General features: G+C 41.9%; 1 protein-coding gene across 1 annotated transcript in view; it reads right to left on the bottom strand.

The window, feature by feature from the left end:
* The window catches only part of LOC117947919 (phosphorylase b kinase regulatory subunit beta-like), a 30153-nt gene extending 8545 nt beyond the window's left edge, over positions 1 to 21608 (bottom strand). The window contains exons 1-9 of the mRNA XM_034877287.1: positions 21582 to 21608; positions 18976 to 19031; positions 17437 to 17530; positions 9504 to 9587; positions 8627 to 8731; positions 7531 to 7613; positions 6719 to 6809; positions 3891 to 3949; positions 3274 to 3474 (exon numbers count right to left, since the gene is read on the bottom strand). Of these exons, the coding sequence (XP_034733178.1) occupies positions 3274 to 3474; positions 3891 to 3949; positions 6719 to 6809; positions 7531 to 7613; positions 8627 to 8731; positions 9504 to 9587; positions 17437 to 17530; positions 18976 to 19031; positions 21582 to 21608 (800 nt within the window). The remainder of the gene's footprint in view (positions 1 to 3273; positions 3475 to 3890; positions 3950 to 6718; positions 6810 to 7530; positions 7614 to 8626; positions 8732 to 9503; positions 9588 to 17436; positions 17531 to 18975; positions 19032 to 21581) is intronic.
* Positions 21609 to 23030: the final 1422 nt, after the last annotated feature.

Raw genomic sequence — 23030 nt, 5'->3', positions numbered from 1 at the left:
TGCAATACAGTATTATGTGCTCACAATCAGCATTCATACCAGTATTGAAACAATGCAATCCTGCAATTCCGGTAACAGTATTTCCAACATACACATTTTATATATTGTTTGACATGTTCTTCACACCCCACAGCAATACATAACTTATGTGCTCTGAAAAATGAGGGAAGAAGATCCATCATCTGTAGCTGCTGTAATCCTGTTGGGGGGAGGGGGGGTGTTTTTAGCTAGCTTTTCAACATTATTAACTACATTTTAAAATTGGATATCAGCTGTAATGTGCCTAAAATATGGAATAAATAAAGCATATTTAAGCTTGTCAGAGGATAATTAGTGTCAATTATGTTCTGTTTGCTTTAAATAAACACAAGTGGTTATTTTGTTTGGTAGCTTAAATAATTAAAAACAGACTTAAATGACAAAAGAAACTTCAGGGTGTTCATTACAAAAAAAGAAGTGATGCATGTGAGAGACCACTAAAGTCAGACTTGTGTCCTGAATTCCTCAAAGAGCCAACATGTCAGAATTGCAGAAGGCGTGGGTTGAGGTCCGGATGAACACTCCAAAAACTTAAAATATTCAGGCACAGAGCCAGACTGAAGAGCTGGCAAATGTGAGCAGACGTGTGGCTGGTGGTATGTAAAACCTGGCCTTGGGGAACAATGTTTGAACATATTTATAAGATGTTAGAAAGAAACAGGAGGCAGGTGGCCAAGGGAGCCTAGGCAGAAACGGAGCATGTCAATGAGACAACAGGGAGGGGACAGTGAGGACACAGGGTACAATGATGGGACAAACCTTTCACATTCTCTGGGGAAGAGGCAGGTGGACTAGTTGGAAGTGGACTTGAGATTATTTTATTCCCATTGAAAACAAAGACGGCGTTGTGTTGATTAATTAAAACATGGTTTAAGTAATATAAAGGTCTTTTATGTTTCACATTGAGTGCGCCGCAAAGTGTTAGGGTGAGTGCTAGTCTAAGACCGACGCAGTTGTTAATGTCCCGTCCAGCGCCCACGTCGTTTAATTAGAAAATGCACCTGTGCCCATGGGCGTGCTGGTCTTGCAGTGAGGTGTGTTCAGGTGCATTCTGGGTGTATTGCTATCTTAAGGTAGTGGGAAGCGATCACGCCATTGCGCAACTAAAACCTGGTCTAAAGTCAGTAACGCAGCATTTCATTGTCATTTTAACAGCGCATTAGTGAAATGCTCCCAGGCTTATGCACAGCGAGCACACACACTGCGTGTTACGAAGAATCTGTTTATGGCCTTTTCTCTCTAACTGGGATGTTTTGGGAGCGATCAGCAGGGATTTGCCATGGACAAAATACGCACGTCGATCCACTGGTAAGCGCAAATTACATTTACCATGTATCCATTTAAAAGCTCACGTTACTGTAATATGTGAACAATTACCCCCATGTGACGTTTTCTTTCGCGGGGTGCAAACGTTCCACCAAAACCAACGTCCGCAGTTTAGCACCACCCAAGACTATTGTGATTGGTTTAAAGAAATGCAAACAACCCAGAGCATTTTTTCTCTTACCCAGGAGTGTATGCTCCTGTTGCCAGACCTTCCTCTGCAGCACCGTGGAGATTTATCTGGCAATGTGAGACTACTACATGCACCGCAAAGTTGGTCAGTCAGACTTGTGTCCTGAATTCCTCAAAGAGCCAACATGTCAGAATTGCAGAAGGCGTGGGTTGAGGTCCGGATGAACACTCCAAAAACTTAAAATATTCAGGCACAGAGCCAGACTGAAGAGCTGGCAAATGTGAGCAGACGTGTGGCTGGTGGTATGTAAAACCTGGCCTTGGGGAACAATGTTTGAACATATTTATAAGATGTTAGAAAGAAACAGGAGGCAGGTGGCCAAGGGAGCCTAGGCAGAAGCGGAGCATGTCAATGAGACAACAGGGAGGGGACAGTGAGGACACAGGGTCCTATTTTAACGATCTAAGCACACGGCGTGAAGCCCCTGGCGCAGGTGGGTTTAGCACATCACCAAATCCACTTTTGTTAGTCTGACGGCGGAACAAAAGGGCCCGTGCCCCGGGTGCATGATTCAAAAGGGTTGTACTTAGTGTCTTCATTAATTATAGGTGTGTTTTTGGTGTAACCGGCAATCAACCAATCAGAGGTCCTCTGCCATTCCATTAAAAGCCAGGCGCGTTTGGACCTTGGAGCGTTGCTATTATGATGGAGGATTTGCACCATATTTTTATTTTTAATCTTTTACGTGTGTGTGCCGCTGTGTGTTCATGTGTGTGTAACATGCATAGTGTGTGGTCACTGTGCACGAGCCTGGCAGCATTTCACTAATGCGCTGTTAAAATAACAAGGAAATGCTGCGTTACTGACTTTAGACCAGGTTTTAGGTGGTCAATGGTGCAATCACTTCCCGCTGCCTCGAGATAGCAATACTCCCAGAATGCACCTGAACACACCTCCCTGTAAGACCAGCACGCCCATGGGCGCAGGGGCATTTTTTACTTCGACGACATGGGATTTGGACAGGAAATGAACTAGCAAAGACACTGGTGTCAGGGTTTGCGCTGCGCCGGGTGTAAGATAGGACCCACAGAGTAGAATGATGACTTTTTTTCCTATTGAAAACAGTTGGGGTTGGATGATAAATAAGAATATGGTTTAAGTAATACAAAGATCATTTTTGTTTCACATTAAAATTGTAATATAAGTACAATCTGACTGAAGAAGAAATGTTCTGGCAGGACTGCCGCCTGTTTGAGCATTTTCTCTACAGCGGTGAATGGAGGATTTCCCGGGCTGCAGTCCTCATCCCAGATAACTCCCGCTGTTTACCCGAGGATGGCTGCAGACACTTACGTGTCTCCTCTAATACACACTTGCCAGGCGCTTCTTTTCACCTGCCACTCTGACAAGCGCGGTGACAAGGACATGATTCTTAACCAGCTTATACTTGCAAACACTACCAATATATATTTCTTGTAATGCATTATAAATCCATGGCCAAGCAGAGGGAACACGCCTCAAGATTTTCACACGGAGGCTTTTCTGCATCTGCAAGCTTTGTTAAGGAATTTGCAAGTTATATGATAGCAGTGAACCAAATACTGCTACAACACCTTGCAATCATTTTGGTTATTGTTGGAAAATGTGCTTCCTTAATGTTATGTTTGGTTAAAATATTACCATTTGATCAGTAGGATATAAAATAATAATGCTTACAGAACACTGTAGTTCTGCTGTGAATGAAAATGTTTTTTTTGTAAATGTGTTTTTATTCCAGCTATTTAGATTCAAAATCCCCCCCCCCCGATCTACTCACATGGAACTTCTGGATGATCTCATTGGTGGGCTTCTGCAGCCACTCGTCCACGTTGATCTCCGGCTGCTGCTCCAGGTCGGAGGCGTTGGGCGTGCTCGTCTGTCTCTTTACCTTGGAGTGCTTCGGCAGCTCCAACTCCTCAAAGCTCTTAAACTCGGGGATTCTATGCACGCACACATATACACACACACACGTACAATATTTGTAAGTAGACAGTGGCTCCATATGCAGTTCTTGCACTGTTTTTTCTAATATATATAATAATAATTTTACATTTTGAGAATTGAAGCAACAAACACGCTACTGCATCATTCCTTTGACATTCTGTTATTTACACTAAACTAATTCATTGATTATAAAAACATTGTAAAGACATTGAGTCTTCATATCAGTTAAACTGTACTTTAACTACAAAATAATCAACAGATTTTTTACATATCCTGTCTGAAACACTTATGAGTTGTTCTATTTGTCAGGGAAAATAGTCTTTTAGTTTTTTTTCTTCTAATTATTTTTTTATTAATGAGCTTTTTTGACATAGCGGACAAATCAAGCATAAAGGCTAGAGGAAGATCTTACTCCGCCTCGTTGACACGCAGGAAGTCCAACTGCTCCACCACTGCTCCAGATATCAGCGTCTAAAAGGTAATGAGAAATAGATATATCTATCTATACATACACACACACAGTATATATAGACAGTATATAAATATGATTGCACTGTAATGTACCTGCAGCATACAAATGTGAAGACATGTCTGAGGAAATGATACTCTAGAGGCAAATTTAGGAGCACATAGATCCAGGTGAGGCGAGTAAACACAGCGGTATTAATCCCTGAGAAGAGGTTTGCCGGGGGAGTCAGTGTACAAAACAACTGTTTGAATAATGCAGTTCATAACAAAAGGACACATGGAGAAGTAAGGTGTCAACTCAGCTCACCGTTTCAAATTTAACAAATGTTTACGGGAGCTGTAACAAGTTAGTGTCATACACGGTAAAAGTTGGATTGTTTTAACAGCAAAGCAGTGTGGGAGCAAAAGAGCGCAGTACAATAGGACTTGCACCTGTGCTACAAATGTGATATTAGCCATTCCAACTGAAGTCAACTCCAAAATAAAAATAAGAGGCGCAGGAGAGAAGCTATCCTGCTCCTCATAACAATGAGTGTTTCAAAGCTGTAGGAGATGGCTGTGAAGTGAAGAGCAAATAGGCAACGGGAAGGAACTTTAGAGCAAAAAGAGAAGACTTGTATGAGAAGTGTCTGCTGAACTCCACAGACACAGTAGGAGAGAAGTTAGGGTTGGAAAAGCTGTCATAAGTTTGATAAAGCAGTTGGTTAAAGTTACCAATGTGGAACTTTAGTTCCTTGGCCTTATTTTTATTTTTTGCTTGATTGTGTTCAAAATCCTACAATTTAAATCAATAGAGTCTGATTCTGCCATTAGCAGAAAATTAAGAAATATCTGCAGTAAAATGTTCATGGCCAATATAAAGTCATGAATACTGCTGACATCATTAGATATGACATGAACAAACCATTCAGCAAAACAAAGCGTGCAGTAGCAATGCTACATTGAATCAGTTACACTTTATTTACCACGTATGTTATGTTAATTAACCTGCAGTTCAATGTTTGAGCACTGGGTGGAGTACTGCCTGGGAAGGCATAAAGGTGATCCGCCACAGGAACACAGGTGTGTGGGGAAAAAGGAGAAAGCACACAGCTCTTCACCATGACAGGTGTGTCAGTTGTGTCATCGTTTGATTTGTTTGACAAGGAAAATGAATGGAAGTCAACCAGAAATGAAATCAAATGAAATGGAGTGTGTTGCTTGTGCGGCGGAAAGCAGACTGACAGGGAAATAAATGAGTCAGAGCAACGGAATGCAGACAGGTTATGGACATTGATTATCGGCACGCAGAACACACCTCATTGGCCTAATGCAGGAGTTGGTAAAAGACTCTACAACCCCCATTATGATGTGAATTTTCCTTTTCCTTTGATTGTGGTCCTTTGTGTTTAGATGTGATTTATTGTTTATTAACAGTTGCCCTTCCTTCCAACCTTGCAAGACACACTGACTCCTGAACCTGTTGGACCCCTTCTCAGTAATCCTGCTCAGGCTCCTTTGATATGCATGTTTCATCTTTGCCCTCGTGCAAAAAATAAGGTATCACCTAGGGATGTCTATGGAATCCTTGATGTACGTTGGCCCTGAGTGTGGATTCAGGTTTCTCTACAGTCTTCTCTGCAGACTAAAAGATACATTGGAGGGATCAACCTCTAATCTATAATTTACCATTGAATGGTATTTGTTGCAAGCCACAAAAGCTTCACCCAATAGTTTTCTTCTCTTTCTTTAAAGCATCCAGGCTCACCTCAGTTTCACCTTTTCCAGGCAAACCAAAACAATTTGCCTCCCAAAATGAATCTGACAGACCAAGGTCGAAACACTGCTTTTGGAATAAGGAGGGCATTTCGATTAACGGCTGGGGAACCTTTGTTTGTGTTCCAGAACCAAGAGACAAAGCCCTGAAACAAAATTTATTGAAACATCTGTAATATCACGTCACGGTTTATTTTAGCAACAGCTGTAATATCAATTAAAACTAAGCTGTGGATATGAAACATACAATAAAGGGCCCATATTGTGAAAAAGTGAAATTTTGTGAGCAGGTCGAGGTGCCATCTAAATACTGTGAGTATCAAATCTCGTAATCCAGAGAGAAATGCAAACGGCCCGTATTTAGAAACTGTGCCTTGAACCAAGCTGTCAGGACTTCCACATCGTTGTGATGTCACAAATAGTCCGGTCCCATGTCCGTTTGCATGTTCTCCCCGTGTCTACGTGGGTTTCCTCCGGGTGCTCCGGTTTCTTCCCACCATAAAGACATGAGATATGTTGATTAATGTGCATTGTCCTAATCAAATAAATAAATCCAATCACCTGACCTGGGCCGTGTGAGCAGGAGTTTTCAGCTGTTGGGGGGCTACTTAAGTGAACAAACAGTGCTCAGCTAACCCCTATCACGCAGCTAAGTTATGCTTCCCTTAATAAAATCTGTTCAACTGAAATCTGTGTAACCTACTTCATGCTTCTTTAGTAACAGTCAGCTATCAAACAAAATCTGTTGGATTTAGTTCAAAAATGACAGAACTGCCCACAATGTCCAGTCTTAATCTTATTTATGTCCTCAAAAGTGTGCAGCAATATTTTCTATAGCTAATATTTTTAACTTTTTAGCCATTTGTAAAGAATATGAGGGAGTCCAAACAAGGCATTTTTTCTATTGTAATTATAATGTTTATTTTAGTGCTCAAATACCAAATTTTCTTGTGTTCTGGGGACCATAAGGCCCACGCTAGTGTTTAAAAAAAAACACAAACAAAGGGATCCACAAACCTGTAGTCTGTCCACGTGAACTTTGACCCCTCCGATGCTGCCTTTCTTGAATGAGGCCAGCATGTCCAGGACTGGGTTGAAGCGGCTCCCCCTGGCGAGACAGGAAGGTTAGAATGAGGCCGTTTTATTCCTTTTCCTACAGTGCACAGCAGAGTAAATCTGTCCCATTATGAGTCAAAACATTTGCACTTCATGCTGATCACATGTATTAAACATATCACCAGTAGGAAATCATCACAGCTGAAACTTCTCTCAATAAATGAACACATTCCACCCAGAGGCCCATTGCTTTATTCGGTCTGATGTCGCCTTCCACACAGGTCATCATCCCGATCAATAGCAAACTAATGACTATTGAGTTGTTTCCTTGAGAGCCCTTTGACTCGTTCCAGATGCTGCAGTGGGGCTGTTTAAGCGTTTGTATTACATTTAACATATGGCTTTCTGGACAAGAGTCAATATTGCTGTAATCAGCCGGCCAGTCAGGCTATAGTGATACAAATGAGAAACATTATCACCCAATCAGCAAGCAAATACAGTTGCACCTTTACTACAATAAAGATAAATAGTTTGCATAGGAGGGAGGAGAGTTAGAGCGGGAGGAAGGGAGACATGCCGGATAAAAAAAATAAAAATCCACCAAACTGCATTGCACCTGTAAAGACATTTTGTTGCGAGCTTGAGACAGAAATAGAGAGATAGAGAGTGATGTATGGTGAGATAGGAGGAGGAAGAGTGCTGTAAGAAAGCTATCTGAGGACAGGAAGACAGAAAAAACATATGAAAGAGCTATTATGGAGTGTGTATATTACTTGATGTTATCCTCGCGAATGAGAACCAGGAAGAGAGGACGTCCCTGCATCTTCCAGCACTGTTTGATGAACTGCAAGGCATTCTGCGCACACACACACACACACACACACACCGACACACACAGAAACACACAGACACGCACACAGACATACACACAAGCAGCATGTCAGATTGGCGGAGTGATGGTTCAAAGAGTCCAGCTTCCATGGTTTCTGAGCAGAAACTGAATCTTTGCCCCCCCCCCCAACTGTCTAGCTGATCAAAGTTTGTAAAGTTTTTTATTACAAAGATGAATTAATGTATGTATCTAAGCAGGAATTTAATTGGTGTCATTCTTGATTCAGTTGAAAAAAAGGTTTTAATCATATCAAATTTGAAATCTGTGTGTTTTGTTTTCACCTCTGTATTTTATAACCTTTGCTGCATTGATGCCAGTTGTCCACAAGAATCAACCATACCTATACTGGGCACATATAGGTGATCTGACCCAACATGAACATGTTGCCGGGGGCAACAGGAATATATGGTACGCAACTTAGACCTCAGGGTTATCAGAACGCTCAGCAGCTAGTGTTTGGTTTTTTGACCATCTTCATACGTTTTTACAATGTTCAAACGGTCATCAAGCGACTGGAAGCTGCTCCACTGTTAGAGATAAAGATAAAGGCAAACTCAGTCATCAGTCAATGACTGTGCTGCTTGAATTGGGCCAGTATTTTCAGGGACTATTCATTTCTGACTAACCACGTACCATTACTTATTACACATTACTGTTACTTTTTAATGAATGTAATGAAGGTACACATGGTAAACGTGGGACAGAAGGCAAAGCTGTTACATGTGGAGGTACAGTACAATATGAGGTCTAATTCAGGTGGAAAGCTGCTGGCTACGAGCTCCGATTTCTGGTACCAGGTAGACTATGACTCTGGTATGTGGCCTTTCTGTGAGGACACGCAAAATGAGTATACAAATGTCATGCTGAATCACACAAACTCCATATATCTCAGTTATTTAAGTTCTGCGAGTACATAGTAAGTGGGTTGCTACAGAGTTGTGGCAACAGTAAGCTCTGTAAGTGTGACCCTGGATTACCTTAATATCATCAATCAGCAGCATGACATCTTGGGACAAGTAAAAGTCACTTAGATCAAACACTATTGGGTAGCACACCACCGTCTTGCCCAGGATACGATAAATCTGGAGGGACACAGACACACACATACACGCACTATTGCATTAGAAGACGGATGGCTCACAAGTAGCCACGTATACATTATTCTGGGCAGCCTATAAAACAAGCCATCAATCCTAAGATAGAGGGGACACACAGACTTCACAACCACTCTCTCTCACACACACACACACACACACACACACACAGTATAATGCACACAACTGTATAAAACCCCCTTTCACACATACAGCTTGTCATAGGGGCACACACACACACACACACAAACACACACACACGTACAGTCACAGTAATGATGATAACGCCCTCTGGCAGTCTGCCATCTTCCACATAAATGTCCCATTATAATAATGTCTTAGGAATGTATTGGAAGCCATGATTCATTTGTTAGGCAATGTCTTTGTTTGGGAAAGCTGCTATGGCTCAACTTATTTGGTGACCTTCATTTGGGAGAAACTGCAAACAACACACACACACACACAAACACACACACACACACACACACACACACAACCACATAAACACAGGCACACGCACAGACTGCCTGACAGCAGCTTAGCGTATACAAATGTATTAAGAATAAGTCAAATCTCTTCAGCATTCACTGATGCATTCTGCATGCATATACTCTTGGAACTGAATATTTTCCATCTCTATGTTCAGTTTTTGAGCTGTACTTGACTCCTTGGAGCTCCGGGCAATGTATGCGGATCGACTGTGTGTGTCCATGTAGCCATATGTACATGTGTGTACTGGTGTGTTTGCAAAACAATATACCTTGCATGTGCCAATGCAGCCCACTGGCCTCTCTGGACGCCCACTCAACCCCAGCTTCTTATTGATGGCAAGGAAACGGTATGCCTGCAGAAATACACACACATAATCACAGACAGACATGAACCAAAACCTCGTCAGTAAGGATAACATTTAGATTGCTAACTATTTTGCTCCTAACCTTTGTGATTTCATAGAAAACTGAAATCTACATCTTGATCCGCACACTTCCCTGTGAGAGTAAAAATATCATGTTTGATTGAAATGTCATGCAACACAGAGCGCCAGTCCATATCGTAATAATAGTGCAAGTCCATCTCCCGGTCTGTTCCACTGAGACATGTTCTGTTGTTGCAACTCATAAGCTGAAATTACCGCCATATGGCAGAACCACTTACTGAACAGTTAGGAGACATGGCAATAATAAAAAGGTCCCCTTGCTGCTATCAGCACACCCATGGACAACGGCGCTGATGACACTGTTGTACTGAGGTTCAGAGGACCATAAGAGGAGACTTCAATTTCACACACAGGTAAACAAAAGAGGGTTTCTCTATTCTAGCTGACGGTTATTGATTTTGTCGGCCAACTCAAGGAGTGAGTTGAAAATGCCATCTTCAGCTGACTTAAATAAGAGAGGCATAAAGCAGTAATAATGTTCTTGTATTGCAGTGTAACTGGTTAGCTCTAGTCTTATAGCACAGAATTATAAATAACTGGATTACCGCCTTGTGGCCGGTACAGACTCATAATATATGTAGTTAAGACTGGGATTCAATTTAATAAAATGTATTAAATGTCATTTTTGGCAAAACATGGGTGGTTAACACACATTTTTAACCTGGCAGGACTGACGATCTATGCAATCATCACAGTTTCAAGGTTTCAAGGGTTAGTGACACTGATGTGCCAGTCCTGACGATTCTTTTCAAATCTGTCTCATCGAAAGGTTCAAATATCTACCCGAGCTGTGGATTGGTTTACTGTATATGATCTCTTTTCTCAAGAAAAATGAAACAGAATTTAAAATTAGTGAAATTACTCACTTAAAATATCAAAAACTTCTCAGATGGATGTTTATGCCTTGGGCACAGCACCACACACTCCACCCTACAAAGTGCTCCAATCCTACTTTCACCACCAGGGTCCTTTATTTTGAGCCTGGGAGTTGATGGTTTCGACCTGGTCAATGCATCTGCCCACACATTATAATTCCATCACCTCGGGCTGTGCAGCAGAAGTACTGCAGTTTGATCAAGTCAGAAGTCATGTCTCAGGACTTAAGGTGAGAATACTGAGTCAAAGCAGCTCTCAAGACTAAAGCAATTTTATGAGCAGAAATGTGTTGACATCAGCAGAGGCTAGGAGACAACTTGACATTATTGCTCAACCTCAACAAGATGGACTCATAGCTGAGAGTGTGGTGGGAAGAGTAGCTGAGGTCAAGTTTTACACTTAATTAATGGAAGGAAATTCTGCAGGGCCAGTCAAGCCGGAAAAAGTAATTCCCCGACAGGTTCAATTTAGATGCGTAGGTCTGATTCAGCCCAAACCCTGACACTAGCTCTTATCAACAATGCTGTTTTAATTGAAGTTGTTTGCAATAAATGCGGCACTGAAAATACCGGAGCAGATATAAAGAGCAAATAGAAATCCTTTGACTTTTGTTGCAGCTGCTGCAGTAATTATGCAGTTGTTTCACCAAAGGGCTCCCCAGTTGTCAAAACAAAGCAGAGGAAAAGGTCATGGCCTACTCCCTCAGCCAGCTCTGAAAAGCATTAAGAGATGGCAGCGAGGAGAACACATGAGCTCCAGCCTATCACTTTCCAGAGCATTTCTATGGTGCTTCAGATAAAAAGCTTCTTACCGCTGTGCTGCCTGCTGTCAAATGCACTGATTCAAAGATGCAAAGAGAAAGAAGATGGACATTGATTTTTTGGGCTCTGCCTGCTCGAAGCACAGTGGTATGGCACACTCAACACAAGTTACAGCGTGCGTGGGTGTGTGCGTGCGATCACGCGTGAGCAGAGGGGTTAGCACTGTTGTGTATGTGTGTGAAATACATTTCTGATGTGTCTGGCTGAGTGCGAAACCAGAGTACTTATTGCCGTCGTGGCAGCCTATGAACTCTAAATTTAAATACCTCCCAATCTGTCCTATCATGAAGCAGCATCAGTACACCCACACACTCAAGTGGCACTGCAGGAAATCTGCCTATCAAGCCCTCCATGCCGCATTCTTCCATCTCAAACCAGCTGTAATTCACTACGTCAACCAAAAGGTGTTGCTATGCTACTCCAGTGTACTTCCTCACAGTTTGGAAACAAAAAAGGAGGAAGCGAAGCTTGGACCAATTCAAAGATATTACACTAATAGAGTACAGACTAAAAGTACAGTCTGTATATAAAAGAAAGCCTAAATGTTAATTGAGGATTAAGTGGCATTGCAAATCACTGCCCTAACAGGCAAGGATGAGACCTGGAGGAGAGGAGCAATGGGAGGTTGGAAGAACCGCTGCATCCAACACTTCCTGTGTGTAGAATACCAATGAAGAGCGACAACACGCAGGCAGCCTATCAAAGCATCCTTTCATTCCCCCTATTCACATTTCCACTGACCGCAGCACAAACAGAAAGCCTGGCAGGTGGGAGGGATAATACAAGCCTGTATCTGAAAGCTGTATTTCACACTTCTGCAGTGCATGTGTGACGAAATATAACTATTTACTGACAATGTCAAACTTTTAACTCAAAATTAAATGCTCAGATGGCAGCAGGTTACAGTGCATTTATATTGCTGCGTGGTTGGTGCCCCTAATAGTGTAAATGTAACTGTTGATGTCACACAATGCATGTTGCAGATTTACCTTTTAAGCAGATGCTGTCATCTAGAAGGACTTAGTGTGCAGGTAGGGGTTCAGCAGTTTGCCACAGAGCTTCAAATGATACAAACGTGCCTGGGTAGCCCCATCCAATGTCTTTATATTTGATCATATTTGTATGTGCATTTGTTCACGTTTCTCTTAAAATAATATGCACATCCTCAAATGTACATTGAACAACAATGATTGTTGTTGTTTGCTGTAATTATTCTTACCGTTAAGCAATTCATTACTAGAGTGACTACTACGCACAGACTGGGGGGGTCAAAATCCAGAGTCGTGCTCCTGTGAAACTACTAGCGAAGCCAGTGGCCTTTGCATTTGCAAAGTGGGCATCTTGCAAAGTTACAATCATTTTAGGACAATATTCCTTTGGACATCAATTCCTAGCTGAGCTGTGGTGGAGGAAGGACGACGCAAAAAAGGAATTGTTTACTGACACGACTGTCACTTCAAAGTAAGATACCCACCTGATTTGACTTAGGCTACAGCCACAGTACTAGGATTTTGTTTTAAAACACATATCTTTGCTAGATTTACACCTCATGTCCAAACTACTTTAGCGTTTCAGAGCCCCTACGACAGAGACATTTGGACGCTATTGACCTCGTTTTAGTTTGAAATGTCCGGGGTTGCTTTGTGGTCTGAACGGGCACAAACGAAGACCTTTAAAAAATGCTGACACAGACATCCAGGTCAACTTCCTGATTGGGTATTATCAGTCTGACGTCCCCCCCTATTTGGTGATCCTTTTACAGGAAGAAAGTAAAAGGCATCAGCCTTGACTGCAGGTGGTGAATTTAACATGGATACCAAGTTAAAGTCGTTCCTGATTTTGTTTCCTTTTTTCATCTTGCATAAATTACAAGGGAAACTAATTTAAAGGCATAGTACTGTAAATAGATTTAAGCTTCAATGCCATGTCCATCAATAATGATACATTTTATAGTTCTAGAAGTTCCTGAGTCATCAATCAATTTAGCAGTAGACTCAGTAGGGACACACATACCAGCCCTCGCAGTAGTGGTGGGCGGATCGATCCAAATATCGATAATAACGATACCAACGTTGGTAATGATATGGATCAATACCAGTTTAATGAGATGGATACTTTAGTTTTACTTACTCTCCAGTAAGTCTCTGTAAGTCTTTCTCTACCTCTGTGGTTTCATCAAAGAAACCTGACTGTCTGTGTCTGAGTCAGTGGCACTCCAGTCACCCCCCCCGCCCCCCGTCCCCAGAGAGGAAGCAAGGGAGAGGAGCGCTGCAGCAGAGAGGAAGAGGAGAGCTGTGTGGCTAGATTTTCATGCCAAAAGTGAACCAACGGCAAGCTGTATAATTTGTAGATGAAAAACAAAAAAGGCTGTAAGATACAGTGGTAACATAACAAATGTATACAAGCATATGAAAATTCTGTCCTGGGTTTTAACTTATTAATAATCCAAAGGAAAAATCACAAAACCACTTAAAAAGGTCAAGAAAATTAATTCAGATTTAGCAATTTGATGAACAGTCCTCCTAAGTATTAAAAAGTATTGATATTGTACCGGTATCGACCCCGTATTTACTTGGTATTGGATCAATGCTAAATGTTGCAGTATTACACACCAGTACCTTGCATGGCCAGTGATTGTGAATGCTCTGCGTATGTGTTTATAGGCATGTTAGTATGGATGGAGTGGAGCTGTGAAACAGTGAGAAAGCTCTCATAAGGACGGAGATTGTTCTGTTTCAAAGTGTGGCCGTGGCCAACTTCGCCTGCTAAAGCCACATATTGGCTGGACTTGTATTGTAAGGACTGCAGACATTGCCCCCCCATATTTGTATTCACATTAGAAAGGGATTTCATCACAGCCAGTATGGAGAGGAGAAAAAATTTGACCAGCCAATAACTCTTTAAATATAAAGGTATTCCAGTATTTGTCGAGCTGGGCCTTCTGTTATTAATATGACCGTTAGTCATGATATCATTTTAGTCACCGACACTGATGGAAAGATACGGTTTGGAAAATGACATCATGATATCAAATGATATCAAAACACAGAAAATAGTCCCAGGAAATCCCTGAGGCTATGGCTGAGAACTGCAGAACACAGTGCATTGACTTCCCGTTCAACTTGTGTCCGCATACTGGTTTGTTCCCTTAAACGTGCTTACGTGCTGGAGAAGTAGTAGTAAAAGAGAGAAGATGGTTGGTGTCTCCGAGTTTACGAATTGCAAAACTTAGAAACAAGGTAAACACGGAGGTTTTCATCAGAAACTCTGCCAATGTACAATTAGGCAAGACTGAAGTTGTAGCTAATTGCGCTACAACTGTGATGATGGGACCACTTTCTGTGTTTACTTTGTGTAGAGAGATTTTTGAGGTGTGGTAGTCTTGTACTCCAACACATATTCCCAATCTCAGAGTTATTAAAACCAATAGTCTCAACTGACAAAAATATTAGAAGAAGACCCAGGTGGTAAAATGCTGGAAATTCCCTTAAACGTCTTTTTAGGACCCTATTTGGATGACTACAGCTGTTGTTTGTAACACCATAATGTGTGAAAGTCTTTAACAAACTAAAACTCTGTCCACGTTGACAATCAGATATGGGACTGGGAGAGAAACAGCTAAAAGGAAGGCTATTTTTGGGCACCGCGCTGAGTTGCAAGGGGATACGCTTTAGGGTGTACAGGTGGGAATAACACGTCGCAAAATGTAATTGCCACTTTCCCATTGTCAAGCAGCTGTTGTCAACACAATCAAAAGGCTGTGAGGGACGAGGTGAGGCAAGGTGAACGAATGCAGCCCGCAGCACTGGAGATGGCGATGGCTTCCGAGATAAACATGTTCTGTCGAGGAAGAAGCGTCTTTCTGGGCTTGGGTTTTGGATTTTTTATATTCAGCACAGCAGCCGCTGTGACTCACAATTGCATATCCATCGGAGAGGCTGAGCACCACGCAGCACAGAGAGGCAGAGGGAAGAGGAGGAAAAAGGTAACAGGTATGACAGTTCAAAGGCAGATGATGGACCTGGAGGGGAGAGTTGTTTGGTGTAACAGACATAACTGGAGCGGGGCACGATGTTGCACCTAGAGGGGAAATGGGGTTAGAGAAGCGGATGGGACCAACATAGCATTAGAAGGGGTAGAAGGTAGAAAAGGCCTGGAGGAAAGAACACAGCCCGGAGAGATGACATGATAGGAGAAATTGCTTGTGTATCGAAGGTGGCGTGGACAACAGACGCGACATAACAGACATGACAGATGAGAGACAGACGCTGGGGAGGACACCGAGGTTTGAGTGACGGATTTGACAGAGGAGAGACAGACCATGGGGAGAAAGTAGACTTCAAACACCACACATGCAGATGAGGGACAGTATCTAGAGGAGAGAGCAGGGTTTGAGTGACAGATGTGATGGGGAGTGGAACAGAAGTTGGAAGGAAGGGAGTGGGTGGTGCCACAGATATGACAGAACAAATGGTGTAATCTGCTGTGGATAAAAGAAACAGATTAGACAGTGGAAATAGCAGCTAGTGTTAAACTCATGAAATGATCAAGAGACGTTGAGTTCCTGACACTGAGTTCCTTTTTTTGTTAATAACCAAGAAGCCAAACAGATGTCCAGTATTCTGTCATCTCATTGATATGTTTACACCCACAAAAGATGGGCACTACTTCCATCCAAGTGAAGTCGATCCGCATATAGATCTGCATCAGATCGACTGCAGCGCTGTAAGATGACTTGATATTAAGAGGGAAAGGTGTAGTGAGAAGAGGTTGGGTTGGTGGATGGCTCAAATAACATTTAACAATAATGACATCTACCAATCAAAAAATGACGCCAAGATACTCGACCAAGCGCGTCTTAACACGACGCTAAAGGAGACTTCCTCCAAGTATTCCAATGCAGGAGTGAAACAATGGAAATGATTCCAAATAGGTCTGGGCAATATATCGATGTTGTACCAATATCGCGATATGAGGCTAGATATCGTCTTAGATTTGGGATATATGGTAATATGGTAATCTGGTAATATGGTAAGTGGTGTCTTTTCCTGGTTTTACAGGCTGAATTACAGTAAAGTGATGTCTTTTTCTGAACTTACCAGACTGTTCTAACTGTTCTTTTATTTACCTTTACCCACCAAGTCATTAAATCATTTCTGGAGAATATTTATCAAAAGTCTCATTGTGTAAATAACATTTTGTTAACGCAATAATAGTCAACCATACAATATCTTTGCAATATCAACATTGAGTTGATGTTCTATATATGGCCCAGCCCTAATTCCAAATCAACCACTCTGAACACTTTAAGCCTTTCATCTCTTACAGAGCTGTCTAACGTTACCTTCCAAGAACATATTTGGAAAGCCACTCAATTCTATGCGTCTGCAATCTGCTGGAGTGACACAGTGACAGCTCCGCAATTATGCTGATAAATCAATATGAGCAATCACTGTTTGACTTATCAATCACTTCAACCAATCTCTCTGTGATTGATGGGACACTCAGGAGGACATTCTTAAGAGCAGGAAGTCATGCACTGACGAGCAGATGGACTGACAGAGCTAGAACTGCTGTGATATTGAGCTAACTGCTGAAATGTAAGCAGAGTAACTGTAAGATTGATTTGTGTAGCTGCGGTGGTGGTGGAGTGGCATCAATCATCTTTTTATAGTTCCTCCCCTCAAATTTCCATCCAATCGTTCACAATAAACAGGAATGACTAAGGACTTTCCTTTTTCCAGTTAATAATGGGCCAATACACCAAGCACAAAAGCACAGCAGCTGATCATGCACGGCAACATCTCTGCAATCAGTGAGGCTTCAACTGACCCGAAACCTCACTCCCGAAAACCCCAAAATGGGCCGACAAAGTCTGATTGCGGGTTACATGATTGCAGCGTGACTTTAGGTTGTGTTTCTCCATTGGTTTAATGTGTTTCAACTTTGTGATGCTTGAGGCTGTGCATATTTTCCGGCTCCCCCTGCGGTCTCTAAGGGGAACACACTTTGTTAACTTGGTGACTGACCGATGTGTGACCGAAGCGTGCATGTGTTACCTTGACCAACTCCTTCTGAGGCCAGATCTGGATGGGCTCCACCTGCTGGGGCGTCTGGGTCTGAATGCCATAGGTGTTCAAAAACACCTGAAGTCTACACACACACACACACACACACACACATACACACACACACAAGGATAATGGATTAGTGTACATGTGTTTTGAGGGGGAGAAGAGAAACTGTGTATGTGTGTGAATGTTGCCTTGATGCTGAATGCTGCTGTGAATGTGTACTGAGCGCAGATAACAAGCTGATGGTCACACACAGACAAACACACACACAATTAGACATGAACATGTAGTTGTTGGCCAATTTTTGCACCTATGCTGAAAAATGCCTTTCCTACATGGGATCAAATATCCCTACCCTCATACCAGCCGCAAATTACACACACAACAAACATTCATTTCATCGTTTGTTACTATAGATTTCTTGTAAAAAAGCAGGAATGACTGCATGTAATTATCCCCTTAGACTAAAGTAAACTACAGCAGCCGTTGACCTTTAAATCTGTCCATACAGATTCACCCTCTGCAAGTCTGCAGGTTTTTGTCAGCCTGTTAGTCTTTGAAGCTAAAGCTGTGTCAGTGGGTTGATACATCTGTTGGTACTGTGTTTTTTTTTCTATAAAACATAAATTTGGTCCAATTTAAATCTGTATCTATTACAAAGCTTTAGTTGTTGTTGAAGTGGAGTGTACAGTATATTGGGGAGCATATGTGGACTTCAGTGAGAAAGATGATGCACGAGTCCTGCTATCTAGATGCCTGCCTCATTTTCAAAGTATTCCATGGGCTTGCCCCTCCACCACTGGGTGAATTGCTACAGCGGAAGAAGAGCAGTGGCAGGGCAACCAGAACATAGACGTGGTAAGTTTGGCCAAACAGTCTTCTCAGTGCGGGCCTCAAACTATTGGAAGAGCCTTCCTGTTGAACTCAGAGAGAGGACCAGCTGTCTGTCATTTACAGTCCCACTCAAGAGAAGGGTTAAAACAATCAAAACTGCACTCATCAACAGCTGCTTTACCTCATCCTGGGTACGGCCCTTTTTTGTATTGGACTTATTTTTTGAATTTATTTATTTGACCCTTTCTCTTTTCTTTTCTTTGTCTATCTTAATTGCTTTCTATCTTTCTTGTATCCTTTTTATACTGTAATATGATGATGTGTTAACCGGCCAATGAAAATGAGCTTTTCTGCTAACTCTGGCACATTTACATTTTGAGTGCAAACAACAACAATTTTAATGTTAGTGCATTGTCCCTTTTAAATATTAATAATACTAATAGTAATAATAGTAATAATAATAAAGGGAACTTCCCAGCAGCAGTAGGTGAAGCTTAACAAAGTTAACAAGACACACTGAGTGGTTGGACCTTGTTTGACACACACACACACACACGCGCACACACACGCTCCATGAGCTCACCACAAATACAGCACTGAAAGAGCTGGCCTGCAACACATTAAGAGACACACACACACATACACACACACAAAGATATATAAATTTATCAATTTGCACACAAACATTACCTCTGGCTTTCTGCGACCAGGGCCACATGAATCACAACATCATTGTCTATGGGACCCTGTGAAAGAGACAGAACACAGAGATTACTATGTGGACCACATCAGAGAGAGAGAGAGAGAGAGAGAGAGTGTGTGTGTGTGTGTGTGTGTGTGTGTGTGTGTGTGTGCGTGTGTGTTTTCTTTCTTGAGAACGTTCCTCCTTTGGCAACACTGTAAATGTTCACTGGAACTAATGCAAACCTGTTGAATCTGCACGGATGGATTACTAACATTAAGAGCCAAGTGCCGTTCCATTATTTCTCAACCGAGCCTGAACGCATCACGTAGCTCTGCTCAGATTTTGTTTACTAGGATTGACGTGTTATATGTTAACTTAACGTCCTTTCTTTGGCAAAGCTGTACATCTAACACCCATTGCAATAAAGTAAACCGGAATAGAACTGAAAAGAATTGATTTGTGTGTGTTTGTGAGAAAGAGCTGGAAAGAGAAAGTGAGAGAAAAGAGAGACAGAGAAAAAGACAGAAAGAAAAAGAGAGAGAAAGCGAGCGAGGGATAAAGGGAGAGAGAAGAAGAGACTGTGGGTATATCAAGATTCAACTCACTCCCTCATAAATTGACAGTCTGTGTTATTGCTACCTCCTCTCTCACCCAATTTAAATGAAAGTAAAACTCTGAATAACCAACAAAGGTTGATGAGAGACGCGGGAGCGCTCGGCTCGGAGGGAAGGAGATAGGAATGAATGGGGGAGGGAGATGTAAAAGGAAAGGAAGAGCAGAGAGAGAGAGAAACATGAGGCTGCTACACTGACTTTGGCGCCCACAGTGAGAGGAGTTGAAATTGAGTTGAAGCAGAAGACAGACAAACAACGAGGTAGAGAAGTGTGACATGTACGATTACTAAAAAAGGCAAATTAAGAATAGTTGGTAACCATTGTAAGCCGTTTATTAAGTAGAAATCCTGGGCATTTGCTGCTTTTCTCATTTTAATTTCAGCCTAAGGCTTAATAACCCGCGGGAGAAGTGACTATGACTAATGGTCGGACAAAGTCAGAAATCGGAATTAATCACCGGGCTATGGTAAATCGTGGTGGTATTGGCATTCATTTTGGCATGCTATAGACTAAATGATTAAAAGAATAATAAATAATGAACATAAGTTGCTGCTTAGTCTATATCAATGACGCCAAATGTCCGTCACCTTCCGCTTTCTTTGCGTCTCTCCGTCCCGCGCTCAGGGCCGCCCATGTCAACTGGGCTTGGTTTAAAGAAATCAATAAACCAGAGCGTTCACCCATCCCAGGGCCGTGTGGACTAGTCAGACCCTCTGCTGCCCTGTAAGCCATCATTAGATTCCTACAGTTTATGAGTCATTAGAGTTGATCTCAGTAATTTAAATTTCCCACTTCACTATTACATGAATTTAAAATTAGAGGTAATATGTAGCGGGAAATTACTTTTTCTGTCTGACTGCCAGGTTTCTGTTAAAATCATGGGAACACATCACAAACATATAGCGTAGAGCTGATGGTTTTCTAGATTTTTCATGTTATTATCAAACCCCAAGAAAGACCAAACACTCAATAATCTGACTGAAATGCATTGTCTTTGTATCCAAAGCTTGATGTATCTATTCCTCTGTGCCAAAGAGCTCAATTTTCACATCAGTGAGCACTGGATTGTTACACCGGGTGACATGATCCTTAATTACTATAAACACTATCACTGTAGCTTATTTTGAGTCAATCCCACACACACCATCCTGTTGCTGCAAATGCTCACTAGTGCACCAAATGTGTATTCATCAGCAGAGTAAAATAGTCTATAGCTAAAAACTATTAAACTAATGTTTTTGTGACCTATATTTTTGAGATTGACATCTTTAGGAGGAACACATGGGCCACAGACAAGGTAGGGAATGGAAAGCATTGAGACGTTAACTAATGTATTGTTCTTGTAACATCAGTGAAATTGGAACTAAAGCAATACTAACACATAGCTTTTCACTGCTTTCATAACTGTGGCCCATCAGGAAGCCCATCAAGGAAACACTTTAAAACACTACGACAACATACAGGCACAATTGGCCAGAATGGAGCAACACATTAAACATGTGGCCTGCAGTGTGAAAACAGGGTGTGAAACAACAAGAGGGAAAGGGAGAACGAGCAGTCGTTTCGGAGGTGTTTTCTGCAGTAATCTCAGAACTTTCAAGCTGGTGGACAATCAGGAAAAATACAGACAAGAGACAACACAGTTGTTTGTCTTGTATTGAAGCCCCTGAATACATCACACAGAATGAATCACATGCAAATGTTTCAGAACGAACCTTGGAAAGAGACAACCTGCATTTTAAGATTTCTCTTACAAAAGCCGCTTTTGTGTTTTTGGAGCTGAAAGAAACTGGTATATACCGGTCCCTGTTATCTTCAGCAAAGAAAGACACTCATCTTTACATAAATTCAAATATGTTTGTCATATTACTACTACTCTAAATATTATTATAAAACCTATCATGTGTGTTAACAGGTCTGCATTTTTTTAGTTCGCTTTTGCTTTTTCCTAACCGAGAGTTGTGCATTGTTTTATTCACGCGCATGTAAATGTGAACCTGTGCGTGTCCTTTGGTGCCTTTCATCTTCGCAATCTTTATTTGTAGAAGTACCTTTTATATGTGTAATTTATATCTGTGTGTGTGTGTGTGTGTGTGTGTGTGTAAGCGAATTGTAGGCAGAGAGGATCATCTTTATTGTGTTGAGTGACGGTCTATTCAGGGCCATTTATGAAGCCGGCAACAGCTTGTGACTCACAGGAGCAGTGTGCTTTCATCTTGTTTTCATTGTGGGACACACACACACACACACACACACACACACACACACACACACACACACACACACACACACACACACACACACACACACACACACACACACACACACACACACACACACACACACACACAAATACATACATGCATACACACAACACTTTTGCACATGATGGCACACAAGCATTGACACATGCCAAGATAATCAGATTCATGGTCAGTGACACACAAAAAGGCATGCTTGTGGAAACATTCAAACACATGCACAATCCGGGAGCCATTTTGTTTTTGGTTGAGCTGGTTTAAGCCAACAACCTTGCTGTCATCAATCAGAGAGTGGAAAGCGGACAGAGAGAAGGGGATGGCTGAGAAGAAGAAGCAAACGGTAGAACACAAACACCTCCTGATGAATGGGGGAGCAATGGCTTCTAAAATGCAAATGCAACTCTCTCATTAAGGCTGGTCTCTGAGCAAACAAAGGACACATTTGGCGAAGGAGAAGCTATGGAGATGCATAATGGAGACACAGGAGAACTCCCTCTCACTATTGCTCTCTACTCTGTGCACCGCAGTCGAACCTCAGCGACCGGCAACAGCAGAGAGGAAAATGAGATGAAATGTTTCTTTAAACTACCCTTTTCAAACGGCAGCCCAAAAAACATCAATGTAGTGTGACTGAAACGGTGCAGAGTCTGAGAGGAAAGCAGGAAATTAAAGATGTGTTGCTTCACCATAGGCTGCAGACTGCTAAAAGGTAGATAACTAATCACATTGGCCCAGTGTACCTGATGCCGCGGCCACTGGTCTGATGTCAGCACAGCACAGGCCACACCTTACAGTTTAAAAAGCTCTGTAGCACTCCATGGAATTGGATTCCAGACTAATTAATGGAAAGAGGAAAACAAGCTGCTAGAGCAAATGAGCAGTCATTGAACAAAGGTAATTAAAGTTCGGAAACTTTAATAACTGGAAGCATTGTAATGCACCGTACAAAATGAGATGGACTGGTTGAGATGGGCTGGTAATGGAGACGATAAACAGTAAATAAGATTTGTTGCTTTGACCCTGTCTTTCATGGCTCTTAGATAATATCCATGTGTGTAAAAGTTTTTTTTTGGCTTGGTAAAACGTACTATCTGGCTCTTACTGTGCTGTCTCCACCTACACACTAAGCTTCTCTTGTGGGATTCAACTGGAAATTGTAGTAGAAGGAAACAAGGCGTGCTCAGA

Source organism: Etheostoma cragini, chromosome 1, assembly GCF_013103735.1.
Source record: "Etheostoma cragini isolate CJK2018 chromosome 1, CSU_Ecrag_1.0, whole genome shotgun sequence".
Classification (NCBI taxonomy): domain Eukaryota; kingdom Metazoa; phylum Chordata; class Actinopteri; order Perciformes; family Percidae; genus Etheostoma; species Etheostoma cragini.
Note: the sequence above shows the minus strand (reverse complement) of the source record. Positions and strands in the feature narration are given on the sequence as shown.